The following is a 12,245-nucleotide window of genomic DNA, read 5'->3' on the forward strand; positions in this document are numbered from 1 at the left end:
TATTTTCCTGGGCTCCAAAATCACTGTGGAATGGACTGCAGCCATGAATTTAAAAGATATTTACCCCTTGGAAGAAAAGCAGTGACAAATCTAGACAGTATGTTGATAAGCAGAGACATTACTTTGCTGACAAAGTCCATCTAGTCAAAGCTACAGCTTTTCCAGTATGCACATATGGATTTGAGATCTGGATAACACTGAGCAACAAAGAATGGATGCCTTCGAACTGTGGAATTGGAGAAAACTCTTAAGATTCCCTTGGACTGCAAGATGAAGCTAGTCAATCCTAAAAGAAATCAAGCCTGAATATTCTTTGGAAGGACTGATGCTGAAGCTGAAGTTCCAATACCTTGGCCACCTAATGCGAAGAGCTGTGTCATTGGAAAATAGCCTGATATTGGGAAAAATTGAAGGCAGGAGAAGACGACAGAGGATGAAATGATTATATGGTATCACTGACACAGTGGACTTCACGAAATGGTGAAGGACAGGGAAGCCTAGCATTCTGCAGTCCACGGGGTCACAAAGAGTTGGACATGACTGAGCGACTGAACAACAGGAACCCATAATCCCTTCCCTTTCTTCTACCCAGGGATACTCAATTCAGTTCAGTTGCTCAGTTGTGTCCAAGTATTTGCGACCCCATGGACTGCAGCACACCAGGCCTCCCTGTCCACCACCAACTCCAAGAGCTTACTCAAATTCATGTCCATTGAGTCCGTGATGCCATCCAACCACCTCATTCTCTGTTGTCCGACCCCTTCTCCTCCAGCCTTCAACGTCTCCCAGCATCAGAGTCATTTCCAATGAGTCAGCACTTCGCATCAGGTGGCCAAAGAATTGGAGTTTCAGCTTCAGAATTAGTCCTTCCAATCAACATTCAGGACTGATTTCCTTTAGAATGGACTGGTTGGATCTCCTTGCAGTCCAACGGACTCTCAGGAGTCTTCTTCAATACCACAGTTCAAAACCATCAATTCTTTGGTGCTCAGCTTTCTTTATAGTCTAACTCTCACATCCATACATGACCACTGGAAAAACCATAGCCTTGGCTTGACAGATCTTTGTTGGCAAAGTAATGTCACTGCTTTTTAATATGCTATCTAGGTTGGTCATAACTTTTCTTCCAAGGAGTAAGCATCTTTTTATTTCACTGGCCATATTAGCAAAACTCAACCAATTTTGTGGAGTGAAGCAATGAATAAGTCCTAGATTCCCCCTTCCCCAATTCTTTCTCTTTCATGAATGATGATCTGACTCAATCAATTCATCTGGAGACTGGCAGTAACCCAATCAGGATGAACCTGAGGGACACTCTGGAATCCAATCAGGTAATGCCTACTGATTGGAAGTTAGCAGTTGAAAGGAGGGCAGATGTGGTTAAAAAGTTCCATAAAATGCCCAAGCACTAGAGAATAGATGCAGAAGCTTCTCACTCTGGAGTCAGTCCTTGTGTTCTCCCCGAAGTCTGAGGTCTGAGCAGCACCCCCACCCCGACCACATCAGACCTGGTGAGTTAACCTCTGTGAGGGATGTTCTGCCAACAGCCAGCATGCAGTGAATGGTAGAATGCAGTTTGACATGTCATGGAGAGCTTTCCTTTTTCTCTTCTTTTTGTTAAATTTAAATCTATCTTTTTGCCTCAAAGCGTGTTTTTGCCTCACATCCATTTTGGTTTGTGCTTTGGTTTATATTATTTAAAAGTCTTAACTAGCAGTTTTTCTTTTTAAAGACATCTGTTTGGAATGCTATTTTTGACATTTAAGGTTTTTACTCTGTACACAAATTGCATTCCCTTTACAAGTATCTCCTTAATCATTCCCAGCTAAGTTGGGACCTGGGGATGGAAGCTGTGTTATACATGAACTCCTGTCCCCATGGTTTGGGCTTTAAGTGATAATTTATTATCTTCACCATAAAAACAAAGGGAGTCAGCTTTTTCAGTCTCCTGGTGCAGATATGCAAAAGGGAAATGCATTAAGGGAAGCAGTGGATGGAAATGGATGAGCCACTGTTTGGCTTTGTTCCTTCCAGGAACTTGTTAGATTCTTGCTCTAGTGGCAGGATGGGGAGAGCTCTGGCTTTAGGGCCACAAACCCAGACTGGAATCCAGACACACCGAGTTCTTCCATTCTGGTTCATCATTGCCAGAGCAATGGCTGTGGTCCTGATTTGATTTCTCTGACGTGTGGGGAGAGAGACTATCCTGATGATTACGATTGTTCTGACAAGGATGCCTTGTCCCCTTGCTGTTTCCCAGGATTCCAATCAGAGAAGAGTCAGGATGAGTGTTCACAACCCTCCCAGACTTGTGACCTTGGCAGCAATTGGCCTGCTGAGAGACGAGCCCTCCGCCATCTCCGCTTTGGAGTATCTGCCCAGAGAGCTCTACCCGCCAGTCTTCATGGCTGCTGTCTTTGGCCGACGCAAGGAGACCCTGAAGGCCATGGTGCCTGCCTGGCCCTTTGCCCGCCTGCCTCTGGGGGGCCTGATGCAAAAGCCTCACCAAGGAACCTTACAAGCAGTGCTGGACGGCCTTGATGTCCTGCTTGCCCAGAAGGTTCACCCCAGGTGAGTGGATCCAGGGAGCCTGGCAGGGTCATGGATGTCCTAGAAGAGACACCTGGTGCAAGGCAGAGTAGATGACCAAGCAGTGGACCAGAGGCTTCTGAAAAAGTTCAGAGGCCTTGAGAATTGCTGAGATCAGTTTGGGAAATCCCTTACAAAAATATAATAGGAAGGATGGAAGAGGAAAAATAGCTGGGGGAGAGGGAGCAAGAGAGGAAAGAAATACCAGCAGGTGAGAGCAGGAGTGTGAAGAAAGCGTGCAGATGGGGAGCTGGAATGTTGCCTCAACTCTGAGGCTGTGGGTTCATTCAATGTGTATTTTGGAGAATCTCACCCCACCCATCTGCTGTTTCCCCACAGGAGGTGTAAGCTGCGAGTGCTGGACTTAAGGAATACCGGCCAGGACTTCTGGAACATGTGGTCTGGAGGCAAGGACCACATGCCCTCAAGCTCACTGCTGGCCCCAGTGGCTGAGGACATGTCCAGGATAAGGCACGCCTTGACTCCCTTAGAAGTGTACATAGAACTTTGTCTTGAGAAAAAGCCCCTGGAGAAATTCCTCACCTACCTCTTCAGGTGGGTGGAGCAGAGAAAAGCCTCCATACACCTGTGCTGTAAGAAGATGAAGATTATTTCAATGTCCAAGGAAAATATGAAGGAAGTTCTCAGGATGGTGAAGCTGGGCTGTGTACAGAAGGTGAAACTGAGTTTCACCCAGAAGCTGTCGACCCTGGCCCAGTTTGCTCCTCTCCTGGGTCAGATGAGCAACGTTCAGAGTCTCATTTTCTCCCGCATTCGTGGGTCTGCTGTTGAGGAGCAGGACCATCAGGATCTTCTGCAATTGACCTCTCAGATCCTCCGGCTGCAGGACCTCCGGGATCTCCGTATGGAAGCTCCGTCTTTCCTTGAAGGCCGTCTGGATCAGATGCTCAGGTGAGGCTCCACCAGCGGCTGATACAATGGTAGAATATCAAGGGCAGTGTCTCATCTGCTGCTCCATGTGAAACACAGTATTTCAGAAGAACAGCAATCTGGGTGGGGGGGAATCTGTTACAGAAGCTCTGGAAAGGGACTCCATGCTGGGAACCCACAAATGAGAGGGCATAGATGTAGTGCAGGTGTGTATGTGATTTCTTCTTTGGGGAGAGATTTCTCTGTTCTGAAGATTTATGTAATAGGTAAGCGAAGGGGGCATTGAAGAGGTAAAATCACATCAGCCTGAGTGTTGTGAAAAGAAACTCCGTGATCACTAACATGGGACCACAAGGAGTCTGTTTTAAAGCCCAGGTCAGTAACAGGTGGCCTTTTGTTGCATATAAGGTAATTAATACATGGGAAATCCGTGGTTCTGGAAATGATGGTAATGAAGCAGAGCCGAAAGAATATAAAGAGTGATAGAAAGTTTCTAGATGTCGTAGGGCTGGGAGTTCCTAAAGACTGGCAGCCCCAGGGCGTGATGTGGTTTTGTTTCTGCATGTATTCCAAGAGCCTCACCTGGCCAGAGGTATATGCCCCTGCAGCTCACCCACAGAGTGTCAATCTAAATGAAAAGAATTTTTTATCTCATCTCCCAGAACTAACATTCAGCGATGTCCACCCTGATGGACACTTTGTGTCCCACTCTCCTCTGATCATGTTCCAGTGCATTCCATTATCTCCATTCATCCTGCTAAGGAAGTAGAGTGTACTGTACTCTGCTTGACAGGTGAGGAAAGATGGCTTTCAAGATCATGTGAATGTGATCCAGTCACACTAAGAAAATGGCAGGACTCAGCCTAGAATGAGCCTGGGCATTCTGGATATTGAACTTTGTCAGCTTTGGGCCAATCATTGACTTCTCCTCTGGGACTCACCTGCCACTTTGGTTTCCCTGATCCAATTGCTTGTTTTTTTTCCCCCCCAGGTGCTTGAAGACCCCCTTGGACAACATCTCAATCACCAACTGCCTGCTTACAGAATCAGACCTGACCCATCTGTCCTGGTGTCCAAAGCTCTGTCAGCTGAAGGGCCTGAATCTTAGTGGTGTTACCCTGACCGACTTTAGTCCCGAGCTCCTTCAAGTTCTGCTGGAGAAAGTTGCAGGCACTCTGGAAGAACTGGACTTAAACCTGTGTGGGATCACGGACGTCCACCTCATGGCCTTTTTGCCTGCCCTGAGCCGCTGCTCCCAGCTCAGGAGCCTCAGCATGTGCGGAAACCTCATCTCCATGGCCATCCTGGAGAGTCTCCTGCGTCACACTGACAGGCTCCCCGATTTAAGTTTAGAGCTTTATCCGGCCCCTCGGGAGAGTTACAGCTCTCTGGGTGTCCTTCACTTAGAGAGACTTGCTCAGATAAAGGCTGAGCTGAGGGCAATCCTTACAGACTTAGAACGTCCCAGGAAGATCTGGGTTAGCCCCAGCCCCTGTCCTCACTGTGGTGATGACATGTGTGGTCACCTGAGTCCCAACACATAATTCTGTAATACCCTGCCTAGTCGGTTGCTTCTATCAGAAGCTTTCTCCTGGACACTTGAAAACTGAAATCTAGGACATACATCCATTATGAAGGGAAAACACAGCTCTGGTTTCTGATATTAGCTCAGTGTGATTGAGAAAACGTGATCCAGCAAGGGTGCGGGATTCCAAAAGGGTGTGTTGACTTGTGGAGTTGATGTGACTTTTTTAGAGATGTGTTTATAGAGTCAAATATGAAACTGAATTTCTGGAAGATTCAGTCTGAGACACAGATGTTCGAGTTATTTCTGTATGCACAGTTTTAGAAATGGTCAGAAATAAAGAGACCTTCAGTGTAAGTGATAAATGCCGTCCATGACATTATTCTGCTTTCTGTATTTACATCTCATGGATCTCCAGTTACTGGTGGGGTGGAAGCACTCTGTTGCTTATGACCTGAAACTCTGTCATTCCCTAGTTACATTTTTCTTCCTGGTTTCCTTACCTAGTTCTGTGGGCTAATACAAACAGCAAAGGAAACACACTCAGTGGTCCTCAACAGCACATCCCTGTCAAGAGTGGGTACTTACATGCATATTCCTATGAGAAAAATACTAAAATCATACAGGCATGAAACATGGTTTTGTTATGTTTATACCACATTTCAGAAGTATGTCTTTTGAAGGTTAGGTCATGTCAATAGAGTTTCATTTTATTCCCATACCTACTATTGGTCTTCACTATCGAGGAAGGCTAGTAGAGCATGTTTTGACATCAGCATATCAAGATGTATAATAAAATGTCTGTAATATATACCATATAACTTATAGTTCACCATTTTTATCCTCAGCTCCCTACTCTCTCCCTCAGTCAGCCACAGATTCATTACAAAATATATCTTAAGATTCTCTGAATCTCCTGTCTTACTAGTCAATAATGATGCAGAAAGTGTTTTCCCCTGTTCCTTCTTCTCATATCTAGACATGTACTATTACAAATATTCTCTATGTAGTTTTAGATATGATTGATGGCCTCAAGATATTTAGCTATGTTCGAAGCCTGGGTCCCCATTGGGTAGTGCAGGAGACACTAATTTTATAAGGTAGATGGGCTAAAATGTATATAGCTTGTTACATTTATAAATTCCTAATAGAGTGAAGAGAGGCACAAGACATAAACAATTTGAAAACAAGTTAGAACAAATCAAATAATGATTAGTGAAAATCAACTGTCGTCTGGTGGCAGTAATTCATGAAGTCCACAAGGGAGCTGGAGAAGCCAAATTCTAGAGGAATAAGCTAGAAAGAAAAAGATAAATCCTTCATCTTTGTTTACAAAGTCATAAGCACCTAAGATCAGGTAGAACAATTACATCTCAAAGAAACGGAGCAATAAATGCAAGTTACTCCTAAAAGGGCTTTTATATCTGTAAGGTGAGAATTCTGAAAAAAATATTTTATCATGCTGGCTTTTCCTAACTGTGTGCAAAACTATCAAATTTGGAATGTCAAAAGAAGCCCATTTGGCCATCCATTGTCATAACGCTGAATAAAATTTGTCTTCAACACTTAACCCCATGTCCGTCTCTGATTTTCTTTGGCACAACTGAAGACAGCTCAGGCAGGAAAGGCCCTTCTGAACATCCCCCAGATTCCCGCATACCCGGGAATGGCCAACTTGGAATCTGGCCACCGTTGTAGAGCTCCATGTCAGCCCATGAGCTTTCTTCAGAGACTAGTTTTTTGATCGATAGATTGTTTTGTTTTGTCTCTGCTGGGTCTTCCTTGCTGCAGGCTTTCTCGAGCTGTGGTTCACACGGCTGCTCTCCATCGCAGTGCTCGGGCTTCCATTGTGGTGCGTCTCTCGTTTTGGAGCACAGGCTTAACAGTTGCTACCCATGGGTTCAACAGTTGCTGCTCATGGGCTTAGTTACCCTGTGGCGTGAGACATATTCCTGGGTCAGGGTTGAACTGGCATCCCCTGCATTGTAAGGTAGATTCTTAAACTCTGGACCACCACAGAAGTCCCAGGTTTTTTAAAAAAACTTTTTACCGAAGTATAGTTAAATCATTGTGTTTTTACTTAAACACACAACTAAAACTAAACACAATTTAAACACACAATTAAAAATAATTTTAGTTGAATTATTGTGTCTCATCTTAACTGTAGGGCAAAGTGATTCAGTTACACACATATATATTCTTTTTCATCGTGTTTATGTTTAAAATGTCACTTGAGTTGAATTCACTTTAATGCTATTTTATGTAAAGGTCATATATATACATGAGAGAAATATGGGGAAAACAATCTTCCCTAAAGTGACTAAGACAGAGAACACCCTTCAGGGAGTCTTCACCTTGGTGGTCAGAGGTGTATAAGCATTGTTCAGGCATCAAATAACGGGGGTGGGTGAGAGGCATGGAAAATTCTTATAGATGGAGAAAGGGTCTCCCTTTGCATGTGACATTCAACTTCAAAGAAATCCTTGTATGATGCGTGCCAAAGTGGGAGTCATCCCTGAACGTGGTAGTACACTAACACCAATAAGAACTTCGGTATTAAGTGCAGAAAAAATGTTGGTATTTATGAAGAGAAATAGCAGAATTTTATTTCTGGGCCTAATGGTGTCACCTTGATCAGAATCTGTGTGGATTTAGCTAGGTCTGAGGAAACAGCAATCATCTAAATACAGTAGAAAAGGGGCCAGTGAAATTATGATTTATTCGACTTCTAAGACCCCTGAAAAATGGCAGGGGAATAGCCATCTGGAGAGTGTCCTCAGTGAGACAAAAAAAACCAACAACTTAAAGAAAACCTCTGGACGACAGGGTTACTGGGGACTGAAGCAGGGTTATTTGGGACTGATGCAGGTTTATTTCTGCTCTGATTCCAAGTTTCCAAAGAGCCCACAGTGCTCACCCTCAGTGTGCTGTGCTGATCTCAACTTTCTGGGAAAGAACAGCCTCTAAGGTGACAGTGTCTCCTCTGAGCCTCTCTCTTTTCCTGTCTTTTTTCCCTGAAATTTATTGTATTTCTTTTTGGGGCCTTGGGTCTTCACTGTTGTTCCTGCTTTCCTCTAGCTGGGGCAAGGGAACGACTCTCTAGTCATGGTGCGCAGCCTTCTCACTGAGGTGGCTTCTCTTGTTGCAGAGCAAACTCTAGAGTGCTTGACGTTCAGTAGTTTCGGCTCCCAGGATTTAGAGCACAGACTCAACAGTTGTGGCAAACGGGTTTATATGCCTCACGTCATGTGGGATCTCTCCAGACCAGGGATCAAACCCATATCTCCTGCACTGGCAGTCAGATTTTTTACGACTGAACCACAGGGAAGCCCTCTTTTACTAACTTAAAATCACCCAGAGTAACATATTTAAATTTCCCTGTTTCTCAAAATATAAAAATGAAAAATAAACCTTTACTTTCCATTGTTGATCATTCATGATGTCCCTTTAGGAATGCTCAGCTCCAAACTGTCCAGAACCACTCTTACTCTCACTGAGGTTTTGACCTGTCCACTTTCAGAGAAGGCTTAGCTTAGGCCTGGAAAACCAGTCACATCCCCCAAAGCTCTTCCCTTGCTAGCCGAATAGGCTCAGAATCTCCTGTGTTTCCCACCTAATACCTGAGTGAATATCTCATACAGGAATGAGTATATTTTGTTTTCCTTGATGACAACACCACTGTTTTCATGAAGCTGTTTTAGTTCAAGGACATTTTGCTAATTTTGACTTGACCAAAATTCCCCCAACAATAATTCTGTCAACTTTTGTTCTTTCTTGTCCAAGGGCAGGAATCAATAATCCCTTTCATGCTTGACCCACAAGAATATAACTGTCCATATTAGTAGAATACAGTCAATATTTGTGAAGTGAATCAGTGAATAGGTTCTTGATTCCCTGACCACCCCACCACTCTCTGTTTGCTAATGTGTGTGTGATTCAATCAACTAATCTATAGAAGGATGATGATCCAATCAGGGTCAATCCAGTGGTTGATCTGTAATCTAATCAGATATACTGTTCTGGTTGGTTTAGCAGCGGGGCAGAGGGATGATAGAACAAGAAAGACTTATAAAAGTCTCAAGCACTGGAGAAGAGGTGCAGAATTTCCTGGCTCTGGAGACATCAGAGGGGTTCTTTCAGGGTGTGAGGTGTGAGCACCCCACCAGGCACATTAGAGCAGTAAGTTACCACCCTCATATAAGGACGCTCTTCTCTTAGTAGTAATTAGCTAATCTTGAAAGGTGGAATGTATCCCTAATGCAGGATGAGCTATTAAAAAATCAGTTCTTTCTGATGAACATATTGCAGGTCTAATTTTGCCACTCAGTGTAGTTTTGCCTGAACTCAAACATTTTAATTAGTGCTTTAACTTCTATCATTTTAAAATATCTTTTAAAGACATTTAAAGTATGTATTCAAAATATCTTTCTGGAATTTTGTTTCATGAATTTAAAATATACAATTCTTACACAAATGGCATTCACATTAGGGGTAACTGAGGATGGAGGCTGTGTTGGTCCATATAACCTTCTTCTTATTGATTTAGGGCTCTAAATGATGGTCTGACATCATCCCCTCTTGAAGACTGGAGTGAGTTTTCAGCCTTCCTGCTACCCCCTTCCAGGTGGGACTTGGATTAATCAAAGCAGTGTGTGGAACTGAATGGGCTGGTAGTTGCCTTTCCTCTGGATTGGTACTTGTCAGATGCTTGTTCTGAATGCAATAGGGAAAGAGCTATAGCTTTGTGCCCATTGAGGCCTGAATGGCATGTGGCCTAACTGAGGCACATCCACCCCTGCCAGAGCAGTGCCTTAGTCCTGAGTAGGTTCCTCTGAAGAGTTGGGAGATTGTCTTAGGCGTGCTCCTGCTTGGCCTGACGTGGATGATATGCTCATTGGCATTTTCCACAGGATTCCTCCTGAAGAAGAGTTAGGATGAGTATCCGGAACCCCCGTAGGCTCCTGGACCTTGAGGGAATGCACCTGTTCAGGGAAAATGCCTTAGTCTATTCTTATCTGGAGTTTCTGCCCAGGGAGCTCTTCCCACCCCTCTTCATGGACGCAATCCATGGGAGACACATCAAGACCTTGGGATCATGGTGCAAGCCTGTCCTTTGTCTGCCTGCCTCTGGGGGGCCTCCTTTCCCTGCCTCATGTGGGGCCCTTATGAGCAGCACTGAAAGCACTTGATGTCCTGCTGGCCCAGAAGGTCCACTCCAGGGGAACCAGATCCAGGGAGCTTGACAGGGTCCTGGGCATCCCGGAAGAGACCTCTGGGGTGGGCCAAGGGGGTGACCCTGGGACGGAGCCTAGGGCTCTGAGGGTGGCAGTGAAGAGGCTCAGAGGCCTGGGCTCTGGGGATGGAGTGGATTTTGGGCTGGGGGGCATATAGCAGTGGATTACTATTCCCTTCTCCAAGGGATCTTCCTCACCCAGGGATCGAACTCGGGTCTCCCACATTGTAGACAACTTCTTTACCCTCTGAGCCACCAGGGAAGCTTTATCCTGGAAATCAATAAGATGAAACATGTTAAGGTCTTGGCACTGGACCTGGTATAGAATATGAGTTCAATAAATGAGTCCTTGCCTTCTTTCCCCTTGCTAGCAGACACCCCTGGGAGTCTTCGTTCCTCAGGCTCACTCTATGTTCCTATGACAGGAAGGAAAGAAGGAGGGCTCAGCATTACATGAGGCCTTGAATGAATCAGAATTCCCCCAAGCTGCTTTAGTAGCCCTCACAGGAAGGGGCAGGAGTTGGCCATAAGAAAGACTCCGCTCCTCTCTGGGAACAGCCATCCTGAGGCTCAGGACTCCTAGGCGACCTACTAGTACATCAGCCCCGAGGACGTGAACTAATGTTGCAAGCAGGGCTGTGGGGCTCAGCATCCTATAAACATCTGCTGTAATGTCAATGCATTTCTGCTGTGATCTATATAAACATAAGGACTTCCCTGTAGCTCAAGTGGTAAGGAATCTGCATGCAATTCAGGAGACCAGGATTCTATCCCTGGGTCGGGAAGATCCTCTGGAGAAGGGAATGACAAGCCACTCCAGTATTCCTGTCTGGAGAATTCCATGGAGAGAGAAGCTTGTTGGGCTACAGTCCGTGGGGTTGCAAAGAGTTGGACATGACTGAGAGACTAACACACATTATATAAATATAGAAGATGTATGCTGTCTTTTAAAATTATAAAGAAAATTTAGTGAAAGGATGCATGTGGATTTGGAGTCTCCAAAGAAAAATATCTTTAAAATTTATTTCAAAGATCATTCAAAAAACAGTTTTTTGTCATACATTGGCATGAATCAGCCATGGATTCACATGTATTCCCCATCCTGATCCCCCCTCCCACCTCCCTCTCCACCCGACCCTCTGGTTCTTCCCAGTGCACCATTGTATGACAAAAACCACTACAATATTGTAAAGTAATTAGCCTCCAACTAATAAAAATGAATGGAAAGAAAACAGTTTCTATAAAAATATTTAGAATAAGATTTCAGAACTGGATTGCAATTATCCTTTTTAAAGTAGACTTTACATTGAAGAGCAGTTTTGTGTTCAAAGTAAAATAGAGGACACGGTGCAGAGAGTTTCCACTAAATCCTTCTCCCTCCACACACATCGCCTCGCCAGCTGTCAAAATTCCTCACTCTACCAGTATATTTGTTATAACTGATGGGCCCACATTGACATATCTTCATCACACAAAGTGGAGAGCTTATATGGCTCTTCCCTCTTGGTGTTGTGTGTTCTATGACTTCTAACAAGTATATAAGGCCATTGTAAAATCACACAGAGTGTCTGCTCTGCCTGTTTATCCTTCCTCCACCTCTACCCCTGGAAAAAATTCTGATTATTTCATTGTTCTCTGAGTCTACCTTTTGTAAATCGTCATGTAGTGAAGCTCACTGTATGCAGGCTTCTCAGATTGGTTCTTTCACTTAGTAATAGACATTGTGGTTTCCTCCATGACTTTTCATGGTTTAATATCATTTTGTCATCTGTACATATCACAGTTTATTGGTTCTTTCACCTACTAAAGGACAGCTTGGTTCCTTTCAAGCTTTGGCAATGAGGAATAAAGCTGCTCTAACCTTCCGTGTGCATGTGTTTGCATGGACAGAATGTTTCAAGTCATCTCAAAGGAGTAAAATTGCTAGACTGCAAAATACCAATATGTACTAAAACTTTTTTTTTTCCTTAACAAACTCCCAAGTTAGATATTGTCCAATCAATGGTA

General features: G+C 44.2%; 1 protein-coding gene across 1 annotated transcript; it reads left to right on the forward strand.

The window, feature by feature from the left end:
- Positions 1 to 1,298: 1,298 nt before the first annotated feature.
- Positions 1,299 to 5,024, forward strand: LOC122431429 (PRAME family member 8-like). The gene is made up of 4 exons (XM_043452737.1): positions 1,299 to 1,331; positions 2,261 to 2,571; positions 2,929 to 3,501; positions 4,472 to 5,024. Exons 1-4 carry the CDS (start codon positions 1,299 to 1,301, stop codon positions 5,022 to 5,024), a joined length of 1,470 nt encoding a protein of 489 aa, XP_043308672.1.
- Positions 5,025 to 12,245: the final 7,221 nt, after the last annotated feature.

This window comes from Cervus canadensis, chromosome 29 (genome assembly GCF_019320065.1).
Source record: "Cervus canadensis isolate Bull #8, Minnesota chromosome 29, ASM1932006v1, whole genome shotgun sequence".
NCBI lineage: Eukaryota > Metazoa > Chordata > Mammalia > Artiodactyla > Cervidae > Cervus > Cervus canadensis.

Coding starts and splice junctions, on each gene's coding strand:
- LOC122431429 (XM_043452737.1), top strand. CDS start 1,299: ATGAACCTGAGGGACACTCTGGAATCCAATCAG. Junction 1,332..2,260: donor ACACTCTGGAATCCAATCAG/GTAATGCCTACT, acceptor GCTGTTTCCCAG/GATTCCAATCAGAGAAGAGT. Junction 3,502..4,471: donor CGTCTGGATCAGATGCTCAG/GTGAGGCTCCAC, acceptor TTTCCCCCCCAG/GTGCTTGAAGACCCCCTTGG.